Here is a 15,716-nt window from a genome sequence, read left to right as displayed (position 1 = left end):
ACACATTGACCTAAACCTCACAGTCTGCAAAATTTCAATTTTAAAAAAAAAAAAAAAAAAAGATCAGGAACTATAAAAAAATGAGTCTGGCCCAAGTGACTTTATAGTTCAACTGAATCTCATCTTGGGAACAGAAAAACACAAAATACTTTACAAATGACTTAAAGAAACTAAAAACCAATAAACCAAAACTCACTGCCATTTAGTCGTTTCCAACTCATAGCAACCCCTATTGTGTTTTCCGAGACCCAGTCTTCCTTCTGCAGAGCAGCCGGTGGGTTTGAACCGCTGTCTTTCCAGTTACCAGTCAAGTGTCTCAGCCACTATACCACCAGATTCCTTTAATAAACTATAACACTTTAAATACCAAAACAGATCAATCTAAATTCCTAAGGAAAATTTAAGTCAAACCGATTTGATGTCCCACAAAGTCAATGAGTAAATTTTAAGAGCTATTTCTGAAGAATATTATGAAACAAGAGATTTTTGTCCTAAATACAGTAACTAATCTTTCAAAGAAACCACAAGCATTATCACATGGTACAACACTAAAACTAGCCTACTGTGGAACAAAGCCAAAGTGCTTGACATCAATAATTAACCATATTAAAACATTAAAATTTAATCATCAAGTAAAATTTTACAATAATTTAAAACTAAGAGATAAAAAATGAGAGTATTTATAGAATTTTCTAGTTTTAAAAAGTGTATGATAGCTTCTCTCCCTCCAAAAATTAGAGAAACCCAATATATTGTGACTGGGTAAAAGGCAATGTAAAGACTTAATGATTTTCTTACTGATTATCAATATAACCACTCAGAAAAGGAAACACACATAGAAAGATCTCAGCTTCAACTAGCAATACTGTTAAGAAATGTGCCCACCTATAAAAGATTTTAAGAAAGGGACACCACGCACCATATTGTTCCTGAAATGTCATGTTTTATCCCAAATTAATCTATTGTTTTGCAGCTACTGGGGAAGGAGTTCCTAAAACTGAATGAACATTTAATTCAAAAGTATAAAAGTAAGAACCAAGAAATATTTTAAAAAAGAAACTGCCCTTTTAAATTTACTGCTATAATTGATAGAGTAGCTACTGTAATTGACATAGTGTGATACCGGCACAGAAATAAAGTAAAAACAAAATAGAAAGATCCAACAATCACTGTATGTGTAATTAAGTAGGTAACAATGGCAGGAAATATGAAAGAAAATCAGATACTTAACACATACAAACATTCCTGATAAAGAACCAACCAGAGAAAACACAAGAAAGTAAAATGCTGAAAACAGATACCAGGTCATAATCAAGTGTGGAAGAAACACATCATTAAAACCAGAGGGGATATACACACAACATCTGTCTATATGAAAAATTAAGATTGCCATATAGTTAAGATATATTAAGATACAAGAATCAACTTAAAAAATCAAAACAATAAAGGATTAATAAATTATTGTAGAATGGGTTTTTATAGGCTTATACAAGCTAACATACATACAAAAAAGATGCTCAGCATAATTGTCCAAAGAAATGCACATTTTAAAAATTGTTTACAGACAATATTACAAAGTATGTGAGCAAAGGGCCACTCTAATTCATAGAGTTGATAGGAGCTTACTCTTCATGGCAAGTAATTTATGATTATGCACCAATTTTAAATGTGTGCCTATCTCAACACATCAGAAGGAAGTGGGCAATCTACTTCTGTAGTGATACCATCTCGGAAACCCAAGGAGGGGGTCTCTATGAGTCAGATCTGACTCGACAGCAGTGAGTATCTCAACACGAAAAAGCAACTTCTGTGTCCCAAGCCATTCATTCACTGCATACTAAACTGATCTCAGACACCAGCAGAGATAATGCACTGGCAATTCAGCCCTTTGCTCTAAGGGAAGGCAAGGATTCTGTTCTCTGGACATTAGGGGTATTTCCTTCAATCCCATTTCCTATAGTACTTCATATTGTTCAATGCCCTTGATTACATTATCAGTTCATCTGTGCATAACCGTGGGGACCCTTTAAAAAAGCCATGGAACCCTTTCTAAGAAGTAGCAAAAGAGATTGCTGAAATGATTAATGGAGAACATTACTCATTTCCTTCGAATCCTGGATACTACTACCTTTATCAGAATACTGGCATTACATAAAGCAACCCCTGAAGTCTCAGGGAAGGAGGTCCTACAAGCACAGTGATTAAGCACTCAGCTACTACCACATGAAAGATCAGCAGCAGTCTGCATCCATAAAGATTACACCTTTGGAACCAATGACCTTTCAGCTTCGCAACTGAGCACTTTAACCAAGGTGTAACTGAGGCTCCTTAATATCATAGTAGCCAAAAACTGAGTTTCCTATTCAATTAATAGAGTAAGTTTTAATACTCCTACTAATACTTTTTCTACCCTATTAATGTGATAAAATTAATTTTCCAATCAATAAGAGTAGAATTAAAAAAAGGTAATTTTTGTCAAATGTACAGAATGAGTATTTGATGATAATACTTCAAAAAAAAAAAATTTTACAAACAGATTCCTTTGAATCAAACATCTTATACCAGCAACATCAAGTTGAGTAAATCAGTCACAGCTAAAGTTATACTAAATATTCCAACATCTGAACATCCCAGTATGTTTAGAACAAACAAACAAAAAAAACCATTGAAAAATCATAATTATAGCAAACTGTTTCTTAGTACACTTTAACAATCATGGGACAGATCAGATTTCTTTTGCCTTCAAAACTTTCCATTTCCCTGGTCTCTCTTGGTGATTTCTCAAGATTGTTTTAACACTGGTTCACCATACCCATTAATAAAAAATATAAAGCTCTAAGTCTTAACTTCAGGACTATTTGTATATTAGGTATCTACTTGAATGAATTCATAATTGGAGTATCTACTTATATTTCTCCTTTAGTAACTCTGATATCAACAAAATGAGGTTTTTTTGAATACTAAAATTCTGGTTGTGGAACTAGATTTTACAACATGCACGCACACACGCACGCATGCATACGCACACACACAAATTTAACTGTTTTCCAACGCATGATGTGACTGAAAATCTACCTTACATAAAGACATGGAGTGCTGCAATAAGTTACTCATAAGTACTATATATTTAAGATACCCACTACTGCATTTTTTGGTTCTTGCTAGTTTTTCTTAAAGCCCCTATGAGATTTCTTAAAATACTTTCTGCTTATTTACAGTTTCAAAAATATCTTAAATATACCATGTTCTTTAAGGGTTCTATGCTACCATCAAAAATTTCTATATCCTTTCAAATTAATCTGAGTTAACTGAAATCTGTCAGGGATAACCAAAAGAATTTCCCAACCCTCTAGCAGTTTTTCACACTGCTTATTTCTAAAACAATAAAACAGACTGGTGTAATTTAAATGTAATTAAAGTCTAGTTTAATAATTCTTTACAGTTGGAATTCTAGATCTCAATAGTGATCATAATAGATTTTACAGACTGAAAAAGAAAAGACATACCTTTATTTTGGCCCACATCTAAATCATTCCATGACTTTACCATGCATAGTATCCTTAAATGAACTTACATCAAGTAATAATATATCCTAATAAACTAGGACATACTTTTAATAAACTTTTTCTCCGCACTCTCTTAAAAATGATATCATAATTAAATTGAATAAATTGCTAGGTCAATCCATAATATCCAGAGGAAAATTGTCAAGCACTCTCTAAATAAAATGAATTAAATGTCTACATGTAAAATGATGAAAAGAATGAAATGCTAATAAAGTGACACTGGAACCTTAGGCACAAAAATCATACACAGACACAAGAAGGCTACAAATCCCATTCGTGAAAGAATGCACAAAACACATTAGCATTTATTTTCTTTTTTTTTTTTTTTTAAAGCAAATGACAAAGACCCAGTTTACCAGCTTTACTTTTAAACCTAAGCTTTAACATTACATATTTAAACAATTTTCAAAACTTTCTAAGTTGCCAGCATTCATGCACAACTAGAAAACATCCTTAATTTATGTTAAACCAGAAATGTATTACCATTAATGTATTAATCTTTCACTACTCAATACTGGAAAGAAAAATAAAAAGAAAGGAAATTATTTCTGTAGAAGGTTCATCTGGCAATGTTAACTTCACAGCAGACTGAAACTACTTGGCTCACATTTCAAACAAAATGGAAAAAGCAAGATCCATGCTGGTGTTAGTGTACAATTTTCTCCTAGCTCTATTAAAGAATCACGGTTCGCCTTGGATTCAGTTTCAAAAATTAAAAAAAAAAAGCAAAGTGCATACATAAATTTACAACAGTTTTAAAGACGGAAAAAAAAAAAAAAAAAAAAAGGTCCTATTAATGTGGTCCCAACAATAAACTCAAAAGTCTATGACAAATAGGTGCTCCGACGAGCTGTTTATAAATACTTTAGATTAGGTACAGTTATACTGAAAGTAGAGTTCGTTTGAAATCTTCAAAAAAATGTTCCTGTTAATCCTCAAATGGTGCTTGTAATAGTTTAACATTTCTGTTAAATGCGTGCGTTGAATTACTTGTTATCCAAGCGTAGCGGCTGCTCCTTACCATTTATTGTTAATGACTTTAACTCGCCATCTTCTTCAACTTCTACTCTTTCTTGACCATTCTCAACAATTCTGTAGGATAAAAGTGATTTAAAAACCTTTTTTTGTTAAAGTAAATATATGTGTGAATATATCTGATTTTTAAAAAGATACACCTACAACATACATTGTGTGTATACGTACACACACACACGCATACATAAGAAATAACTAATTTTTGGCTGAAAAACATCACAATCCAACCTGTGGACAATGAATCTTTCTTTCCTAAAATAAATTTGTAACATCAATAAAACTTTTGCCTCAAATACTATATAACTGAAGTCTAAATACATGCAGATATACTGTTAATGAGCAGTATATGAGTCTAAATGAAGATTTCCCTAATAAATTAAACAAATGTTAAAAAGTAAAAGCTTTGGCTAAATTTCAGACATTAAATCAAAGTCTTTCATGATGCCAGATTTACTATACTACCAGCACCTCGTACTGTAAGAGGAGATTTGAAAAGTCAATGTAGCATCAATTAACACTTATTTAAAAATATTTAAAACAGATAATAACACTGTACCTCTTTGTAGTGATGTTTCTGCCATTAACTATTTTAGTAGAAGTTGATATAGATTTGAAGCTGCCCATCCCACTACCACTAAAGGATGTTGAAGAGAATGAAGTAAGGCCTCCATGACCCAGTGAACCAAACGAAGTAAATCCTAGAGAAAAACAGCAAAGAAAGATGATTAGAAACTAATACATAAGATATTTTATGCGAAAATTACTGAGTTTCAAAATTTATTAGATCACCTGATTAAAAAAAAAAAGATGTGCACATCATCTGTGGGAAACAAAAACCATACTAAAATGGGGCAAACGCTGAACTGCAACAGAACCCTAAGGAAAAAAAGACTAACATACTTTCATTTGAATCATTAAATGTGTACTCTGGGGGAAAAAAGAGAACCAGCTATTTCTTGAATCATATTCTCTCATGCACTCTTTCTCCTTTAAATAGTGCAGTGCCAAAACTTGCTGGCATTTTCAACATGCAAAACATCTGCCCTATTTATGTATAATCTACTTGGAACCATGCATTACAGAGGAAGCAAGATAGCAATATATGTCTTTATCTTTCAAAAACATTATCTTCGCCCTCCTCGTGATGCCAAATCTAACTTCTGCTTACCTTCTTGCATTGTGACCACAAAGGGTAAAAATGTGCATCAGTCATCACTTACCATCATCTCTCACTAAAACCAATCTAAATCAGATAAAATTCTAAAAATGGTTGGCTTGTTAAAAGAGTCAGATGGAATTTTAAGACTGGTTGGCTTGTTAAAAAAGAGTAGTAATTGTTCTACTCCCAAAATACTTAAATATCCCACACACTCTGAACATAATTCAATGACTGGAACCAGTGATATCTAAAAGAAATGTAACGTGAACCACATATGTAATTTAAAATTATCTATTGACCTCGTTAAAAAATAATAATAATAAGGTATTTTATATTTTTCAAATCTGCAAACTCTAGTATTTATGTTGCAATTATCAAACAACAAAAAGAACCAACGCATTGCCAACTAAGTCAATTTTGACTCCTGATGATGCCTTATAATACAGAGTGAAACCGCTCCATAAAGTTTTCTTGGCTGTGATCTTTGTAGAAGCAGACTGCTACTCACAGCACAGCTGGGTAGGTTCAAACCACCACCAACCTTTAGGTTAGTAGTTAAGCACAAATCATTTAATGCAGCATGTATTTTATATAACACATTCCAATGTGGACTGGCCAATTTCAAGTGCTCAGCAGTCACATGCAGCTAGTGGCTACTATACTGAACAGTATAGGTCTAGAGTGAGCCTGGGCTCACACAATAGCCTGTAAGACTCTTTGATGCTGGAGACCACTTCCTCCTCACACACTCTACACACCCCACTTATTAACCAGTCATTCCTTAACTAAAAATTCCAAATAAAACACTATTTTCAAGATGCTATTATCAGCTAATTCAGTGACTCTCCCTTCATCTATGATTAGCATATTACATGTTACCTAATTAAAAAAATATATGTTGGGGAAAGTATATCAAATATTGCTCTCTGTAATAAAGTCCAACCAAATAGGCAGACTATCTACCTAAATATTAGGTGATTATACATTATTAGAAAGGGAATAAAATTTGAGGTTTAAGTATTTATTACAAAGAGAGTATCAGGTATAACAAGCACTATTAATTTTCACCACAGAGACTTAAAAATAAAAAATGAGCCAATAAGAACAAACAACTCCTCCAGTAAAGAGGGAACTAGATTACATTCCACCAAAAAAGGTAGCAGGCCAAGATTCTAATTCATTAAGTAAAACAACGATATCATCACATATATGAATGTTACTCTAATTTAATAAACAGCCTTTACATAAATTAACCATTAACCATTAACAACTGTGTGTGTGTGTGTGTGTGTGCGCGCGCACATGCGCACGCAGCAGGGCAATTATAAATAACTGAACATTACTAGTAGGGAAAATCAGTACACAGAGGTGGGCTTGGTCAAATCCTTAAATCATGCAGCCAAGATTAAAGCCCAATCTCTTTCCTTCATGTTATGTTCTCCTACTACACTGTGTCTGGGTTTTTTTTTTGTTTGTTTAACCACAAAGGTAGGTTTACTGAAGTTATCTAACTGGGCTTTTTGCATTTATTTATCCCAAAAACACATTACTGCTTTTAACAAAAGAATTCATTGAATTTTGATCTTTAGCGAGTAACTTTAGAAGTGGGTTTTCAAGTGTAAAATTCTTTGGAAGATTAGAAAGAAATATAGTTTATTAAGCACATATTTGTAACACACAAAAAATGTTACCAAATCTATCACACAAGGAATAAACACACTTTGAATCTTCTCTAACTAAAAGGACCATTTGAAAGAACTAACTTTTGTTCAGGTATAGGTTAAGTTGCAGCTTCAGTACCTGTGTCAAAAGAAGGAAAACCACCTCCAAAAGGGGGAAACCCACTGAAGGAAGAAAAAAAGGATCCCGGGCCTCGGCTTCGGCTTCCACGAGGGCCTCTGCGACTCCCAAAAAAGTCCTCAAATGGGTCTTCTGAAAACAAGCATAAGTGTATATTGTAAAATCCTTTAAGTTTATGTTTTTCATCGGAGATCTGATAAAACGAAAAATGGGTTAATGGCCTTACACTATTCTATTAGGAACAAAAACCTTTAAAACAAGTTAATTTAAGTAAATATATACAAAGCCCACCTCCCCAAACAACTCTACTTACGAGTTTAAACATAGTAAAAACTAGAACATGTTATAGAATATGCAACCAGTGTATTAAGACAACGTATACAGAAATATAAAAGTTGAGATTAAAGTACATTTCAAATTCACGGAAAGAGAGGTATTTTAATATGATCATTTATCTACCACCATGTTAAACACTGTTCCTGCTGCGATTGTGGGAAAGGTTAAAGTGGTTGGCACTCAGATTGTCTTATTTCACTGAGTATGCATTGCCTTCTTCAAAGTAACTCAGAAATAAGGCATAAAAATGAATTACTCTAACAAGCATACATATATAAAAATGGAGAATAGTGTAGCAAATGGGGCAAAAGTAAACAACGGATGAGATCTGTGTCAAAGATTCTGCAGGTTCCTTTCACGTTTCTGTAAGTTTGTTGTCTCAAAGAGAACTTTTTAAAGTTTTAGTTGAAGTCAAATCTGACAAATGTTAAAACTGGTAGACATAATATTGTGCTTGTTATTTTCACAGAAAGCTGACACAAAAGTAAGCACCATAATTCTACTGGGGATGCCAAAATGCTCCTGAAAATAAAAATAGGATTAGTGAGGAAAGTTTAGTTTTTCTTTTTTGTTGTTCTAAATCTACAAGTACTAGCTGAAAACGTATTATATAAACCATTATTTATCTACCATGATTCTATGTCAGCCACTCCTTGGAAGGAAGATTGGCCAATCTACTTTTGTGTAAACACCACCTCAGAAACCCAAGCAAGGGGCTGTTGTGAGTTGCAATCGTCTCAATGGCAGTGAGTTTGGTTTGATTTAGGTTCTATGTAATTAAGCAAATGGAAGATTTATGAGAAAAAGAAATGTGAAATCTTGAGGATGAGTAAAATATAAATTAATGCAGAGCAAAGGGAAAACAACCTGTGACACCAAAAAAACCAGAATTAGTAAGGCACAGAGCAAAAGAGTATCTAGAGCAGGGAGTGAATAACATTTGAAAAATCAAGAAAATGATGGAATAAATACAAGAGGTTAACATACAGTGAGTACTGAAACCCAAGCACAAATTGAGATTCATGAAATGACTTAAGTTTATAAATACAAGTGACATACGAGGTAGTTAGTACCTGAAGTGCTTAAGCACTTCTGTCAGTGACTGGAAAGGTTATCAAGAACAAAGCAGAAGACTCAAGTCAGGGGCAAGCAAGGAGGTAGTCTTCTAGAAATGATCTACAAAAACAAAAGTTAAAACCATTAAGTGGTTTTAAAAGCATTCGTTATCCATCTGTATCTAGAATGATGATGAATTAAGAGCAAAGTAAGATGCAAGTTTAAGGAAAGCCCAGAGTCAAAAAAGAAGTATCAAGAATGTGGCCTTTTAAAGAGAGCTCTTTTGAACAGAAATTGGATATTTAGCTATACCATAGGGAGCTCTGGTGGTGTACTGGTTAAAGCATTCAGCTAGTAACAAGAAGCTTGGCGGTTCGAACCCACCAATTTCTCTGCAGGCGGAAGCTAAGGCAGTCTGCTTCCTTAAAGATTTACAGCCTAAGAAACCCTATAGGACAGGGCAGTTCTATCTTGTCCCAAAAAAAGATCATTCTGAGTGAGAATTAACTCTATGGCAGTGGTTTTTAATTGTTTGGTTTTTGTTTTTTAACGCTATGCTACCATCAAGGAAAATAAAGCCTGAAAAAGGAAACATCAGGAAAACTTGGTTATTATCCAGCTTGAAAAGAGATAGAAAACAGTACAGAAAGGAAGAAGGGATATGAATCAATAACATATGAAAACCTAATTGCAGAGGCCTAAACCTGCTATTACTACATTCAGAGCATGGAGCATTTTGTTTGTTACAGAGTTACAGGAAAACTTACTGTTAACAAGAAGTTAACCCCAAAATTTTATACCTATTTAGTCCCACACTCCACAGTCAACACTACCCTTTATAAGCTACTTTGTAAATAGGTCTTACTGGCCCATTATAACAATGTTTTAAAATAAGAACAGGAAAATTAAGTTAAATCATAACCTTTTATGAAGATTTCCTCAAATTCAAAAAAATCCAAGCATTCCATTTAAGTAACTTTTAAACGTATTACACCATGGCCTGCAAACAGTGCCACACATCAATTGACAGTGGTTTAAAAGTTCTCTTTATATCGGACCCACAAAATGGTAGTAGACGATAATTAATTCTTATCTACCATCAGGTTAAGAAATGTAAACATTACGAATAGTTACAACTTACCATGAAATAAATCTCATTCTCCCCTAACAAGTAATGATTAAAAGGAATTTGGTATTTTAACATCTTTATGCCGAGCCTTATACATTTACTACCTACCAACCAAAAGATGAATCCACGAAACTGCAAATTCTAAAACTTTATTTATATTGAATCTTACTTAGTGTTTGTATACTTCTGCAACCTCTTTTTACCACTGCTATTAAGACATAGCATCTAGTTAGTTTCTTTTGGTTCACAGGGCAACTAAATCCTTAAAATTTGTTCACAAATATCTTAACCTAGTAGTATGTGATACCACTACTCAACAAATGATTTTCATATAACTGTTATACTCTAAACTAAGTAAAGACAAAGACTTCTATACTTACAGAAACAACTTCAAGATAAAGTACTAGTTCAACAGCTAGGTTAAAAGTATGTTGGGAGAGTAAGTCCAGTGGCTTTTCAGTTAAATTTCCTTCTACTGAAACAATCCTCTTTTATCTTGCTTATTTCTCCATTGACACTTTGTAGCCTAAATATGAACTTTGGAAAATTCAGGTACTTACTGAAATTTAACTCACATGCTCTCCAATATTAAATATCACAAAAGTTATCCTGAAAAGCCAAAATTGTATTTATAACAGGCATAACTGACGCTAAGAAACATACCCGCAGCCATGGAGTCAATCACAACTCATAGCGACCCCAATGGATTTCCAAAGCAGTAAATCTTTGCGGAAGTAGACTGCCCAGTCTACCTTCCGCAGAGTGGCTGGTACGTTTGAACCACCAACCTTCTGGTTAGCGGTCAAATGCCTTAGGCATTGTGCCACCAGAGACCCTTGCTAAGAAACATACTCATTAGAAAAATGACACATTTGTTAAAAAAGAAAATTATCATACTTATGATGTGACACATTTAAAAGTTGCCACTGTGAGTTAGACAAGTTTTATATAAAACTTTGTATCACATGCAGTTAATTGATTTTTGCCCTTTTAGAAAGCAATTTTGCAGTATGTATCAAGAATTTTAAAAACCTTCAACCACAAAAATAAAAACAATTTAAAAATAAATAAATAAAAACTCCCATCCTTAACCCAGCAATTCTACTTCAAGGAAATTCAATTTATCCCAAATATGAAAATAACTTACAACATTAAGAGTTCAAAGCATTATTTATAGTGAAAATTGAAAAATAAATTTAATTGTCCAACAGAAGGCCAGTTAATCAGTAAATACAGAGCATATTAAATGACATTTTTTAAAAATGTTCATTAAAAAGTTTAAGCTTAATCAATTAACATAACATACTACAGAAAAACACTGCTTTACATCCTACTTTGCTAAGTAGTGACTAGGGTCTTAAAAGCTTGCAAGTGGCATCGACATGCAACAATGGATCTCTCCTGGTCTGGAGCAAAGAATGAGGAACACCAAAAGGTACATGGAAACAATCAATCCAAAGGACCAGCAGACCTTGCGATCCTCAGTCTATATAGGACCCATGAGACAAGAAGAACTAGATGGTGCCTGGCTACCACTGTCAACTAGTTGGAAAGGAATCAGTGCAAGAGGTCATGAATATAGTGGGAGAAAAACGCTGAATAAAACTCAAAAATCACTTAAAGAAAAAAAAAAAAAAAAAGAACAAGTTTACCCGTCTTATAGAGCCTGGTGAGGCACCGTGACTATGGCCTCTAGCTACCCTTCAGGTTTGGAACTGAACTCATTCCTGTGGCTTCCCAGCCAAACAACAGATAGGCCTATTAGGTGAACATTTATATCAGGTAGGTATACTCTTTAGAGCTATCAATTGTGGGAGAATAGAAGGGCAGTGTTTGGATAGGGAGACAGCTGGGGCGGGGGGGCAGGAAAGCATAGGAAAGAATAACATAGGGAAGAGCTAACTACACGTAGAAAGAGAGTTGTTACACTACGGGGAACTGCGGTCAACGTCATGAAACAAAATGCATACCAACTGCTGTATGGAAAACAAATTTGCTCTGTAAACTTTCACTCAAGTCACACTATTTAAAAAAAAAAAAAAAAAAAACCTTTAAGCTTAAAAACAGGCATAACATATCACAACTATAACCTGCTAAAAATGTGTTAATAGTAGGTTTTAAATTGCTGATAAAAGTGTGAATTTCCCCTCCTCCTTTCACTTTATTTACAAACATGCTATGTATGTAAAAGAAAAATTATTACTGATCATTTAAAATTATTTCTAGATACAACATCCTCAGATACAAGTCAGAAATTGGTTCATTTTTGAAACACGACCTAACTCTCATTTCAAGCATTGTAACTCAAATTCACTGCCGTCAAGTCGCATCCAACTCAAAATGACCGCTCCACGGGCTTCCGAGGCCGTACCACTATGGAAGTAGATTGCCCAACCTCCCTTCTGAGGAGTGGCTGGTGGGTTTGAACCACCAGTCTTCTGGTTAGCAGTCAAATGCCTTAGCCACTACACCACCAAAGCTCCCTGAAGTATTACAGGTATCCTATATCAAACATTTCTTTTAACTTTATAAGATCTTGCAGTACTCAGAAATTCCGGACCAAATCCTTCAAGGGGTCTATTATATTGGCAAGACCAAATTGACAAACAGTTAACAGTTAAACTTTACAGCAATAAAATGTATTGAACTAAAGGGTATAAAAAAAAAATCCTTAAGATAGGAAGCAACACAAGAGTTAAAGACAATAAAGGTGAATACTATTACATACACAATCCTGCAGTAATAGTAGTTAACAATAATTTAGGAGTGGGTACACAGACACTCAAACTGAACAGGGATGGGAAAGCACATGGGATTACAACCACAAATATATATAGATTTGACAGAGGCTATTTCTACCTATATATTTGTATATACTGTAAATACATCTATCAATGTGTATAGGGTTAGCATACAATGTTTCTACAAACATATTTGTATGTGCTGTAAGAATGTCCGGGTACATAGTAGAGTAGACAAGGGGCAAGGTTGTAGAAGCTTCTGGGCCACAGTCAGCTACCCAAATGGAGAGAACAGTTGGACCTGTGGGCTTGGGACTGTGGTTGCAGGGGATACCAAGCTCAAATGGCCTAACATACTACACAAAATCATCGTTCTACATCCTACTTTGGTGAGTAGCAATTGGGATCTTAAAAGCTTGAAAGCAGTTATCTGGATCCAACAATGGGTATCTCCTTCCAGAACAAAGAAGAATGAAGAAAACCAAAGATGCATGGAAACAATTAGTCCAAGGGACTGGTAGACCATGCGATCCTCAGCCTATATGATCATGAGACCAGAAGAACTAGATGGTGCCCAGCTACCAAAGTCAAACATTCGGAGGGAGATCTGTGCAGAGGATTCTGGACTGAGTGGAGAACAATGTGGAACAAATCACTAGTTACCCTTCAGGTGTGGAATTGAACTCACTCCTGTGGCTTCCACATAAAAGATAGGCATATGGGGTGAACACTTACATCAGGTACACACGCTTCTTGGAGCAATCAATCGTGGGAAAACAGAAGGATAGTGTCTGCATAGGGAGACAGCTTGGAGGGTGGCAGTGCATGGAAGGGAAGGACACAGGGAAGAGGTAAGTATGGGGAGGAAATGGGAAAAGAGCTGTTATACTGTGGGGAATTACACTCAATGTCATGAGACAAAATGTTTATGAAATGCTGTATGGAAAATCAATTTACTCTGTAAACTTTCACCAAAATCACAATAAAAATTAAATAATACATGAATGTAGGACAGGGCACAAAGTTTTAAAAACATCTTTGTTCTTTTCTTTGTTGGTTACCAGGGGTGGGGGGGGGGAGGGGAGAGAACACTTAGATAGAGATAAGTATTGATTTGGGTGAAGAGAAGGGCAATGTACCAAATGTGAGTGACCAATATGGCAGCATGGAGGATGAGAAAGACATAGAGAGGTACATGGGAGGTACAGACAACAAACATAAACCCTTTTATACATACAGTACTGCATTGTCAGTGAAGGCTAACATGGGTATATGTGTGGACAGATGGGTGGACAGGCTAAACAATCAGGTATGTCTATGAAATGGAGAGTGTATTCAAGAACATATGTAGGGTTGGCAGACAATGGTCCTGTAAGTTTATGTGAATGATGAGAATTCTCAGGTGTACAGTAGAGCTGACAAGAGGCAAGGATGTGGTCACGGCTTGGTCACAGCCAGCTACCCAGAGCGACTGAGTAGTTGAACCTGCGGGCTTGGGACCATAGTCACAGGGGATATCAAGCTCAATTGGCAAAACATACTATACAAAACATTGGTCCACCTCCTACTTTGGCAAGAAGTGACTGGGATCTTAAAAGCTAGCAAGCTGCCACCTAGATGCAACGATGGGTCTCTCCTCGTCCAGAGCAAAGAAGAATGAAGAAAACCAAAATTCATGAAAACAATTAGTCCTAGCGACTGGTACACCATCCAATCTACAGCCTATATGACTATGAGACCTGAAGAACTAGCTGGTGCCCTGCTATCACTGTCAGCCACGTGAAAGGGGATCTATGTAGACGATCCTTGATGGAGAGGGAGAACAATGTGGAACAAAACTCAAAATCATTTGGAGGAAAAAAAAAAAAAGTGGGGAAAACTTTGCTGGTCCGACAGAGCCTGGTGGAACCACTGCATTGGATTAAACAGTAGTCAATGTCATGAGACAAAGTGTATGTGAACTGCTATATGGAAAGTAAATTTGCTCTGTAAATCTTCACCCAAATCACAATTAAAAAAGAAAATATGCACAAACAGCAGAAGATAAACTAGATGACTGGGACCTTGTAAGAGTCAAATACTTACGTCCATCAAAAGACTTCTCCAAAAGAGTGAAAAGTGAACCTACAGACGAGGACAATATATTCAGCAATGACACATCTGACCAGGAACATCTCTAAAATTTATAGAAAATTCTACCACCCCAACATTAAAAGGATACACAATCCAATTAAAAAATGGACAAAAGACACGAACAGATACTCACCAAAGAAGATACTCAGGCAGCCAACAAACACATGAAGAAATGTTCGCAATCATTAGCTATTAGCGAAATGCCAATCAAAAAAATAAGGAGTTAGCAACTAACCCAGCACTAATAGCAAAATTCAACAAGACAAAAATAACAGATGCTGGCGAGGATGTGGAAAGATTAGGACTCTCATACATGGCTATGGGACTGTAAAATGACACTACTGTGGAAATTGGTATGGCAATTCCTTAAAAAGTTGGAACTAGAAATATCATTTGATCCAACAATCCCATTACTAGGTATAAAACCTTAAGAAATACAAACCAGAACACATACACAACTATGTTCATCTCAGCACTATGAACAATAAATAACAAGGAGATGTAAAGAACCTAATTCCCCTCAACGGAGAAATGGATAACCAAATTATGCTACATACACACAATGGAATACTATGAACACTACAGAATGCTGTAGAATCTGTCAAACATCCCACATTTTAATGAACTTGGAAGGCATTATGCTGAGTGAAATAAGTCAATCACAGAGGACAAATATTGTAAAACTTCACTATTGTAAAAAGTGTCTGTGAAGGAAAGGTTTATAGAAGGAAATTTTCTTTTTTGTTACTGAGGAGGGGAGG

The 15,716-nt window shown here is 35.1% G+C and overlaps 1 protein-coding gene across 1 annotated transcript in view; it reads right to left on the bottom strand.

Annotated features, from left to right (window-relative positions):
• Positions 1 to 15,716, bottom strand: part of DNAJB6 (DnaJ heat shock protein family (Hsp40) member B6) — a 60,197-nt gene that overhangs the window by 27,834 nt on the left and 16,647 nt on the right. The window contains exons 5-7 of the mRNA XM_007952570.2: positions 7,561 to 7,692; positions 5,158 to 5,299; positions 4,588 to 4,658 (exon numbers count right to left, since the gene is read on the bottom strand). Of these exons, the coding sequence (XP_007950761.1) occupies positions 4,588 to 4,658; positions 5,158 to 5,299; positions 7,561 to 7,692 (345 nt within the window). The remainder of the gene's footprint in view (positions 1 to 4,587; positions 4,659 to 5,157; positions 5,300 to 7,560; positions 7,693 to 15,716) is intronic.

This window comes from Orycteropus afer, unplaced genomic scaffold, assembly GCF_000298275.1.
Source record: "Orycteropus afer afer isolate SDZICR_OR568_19922 unplaced genomic scaffold, OryAfe1.0 scaffold00347, whole genome shotgun sequence".
NCBI classification, from domain to species: domain Eukaryota; kingdom Metazoa; phylum Chordata; class Mammalia; order Tubulidentata; family Orycteropodidae; genus Orycteropus; species Orycteropus afer.
Note: the sequence above shows the minus strand (reverse complement) of the source record. Positions and strands in the feature narration are given on the sequence as shown.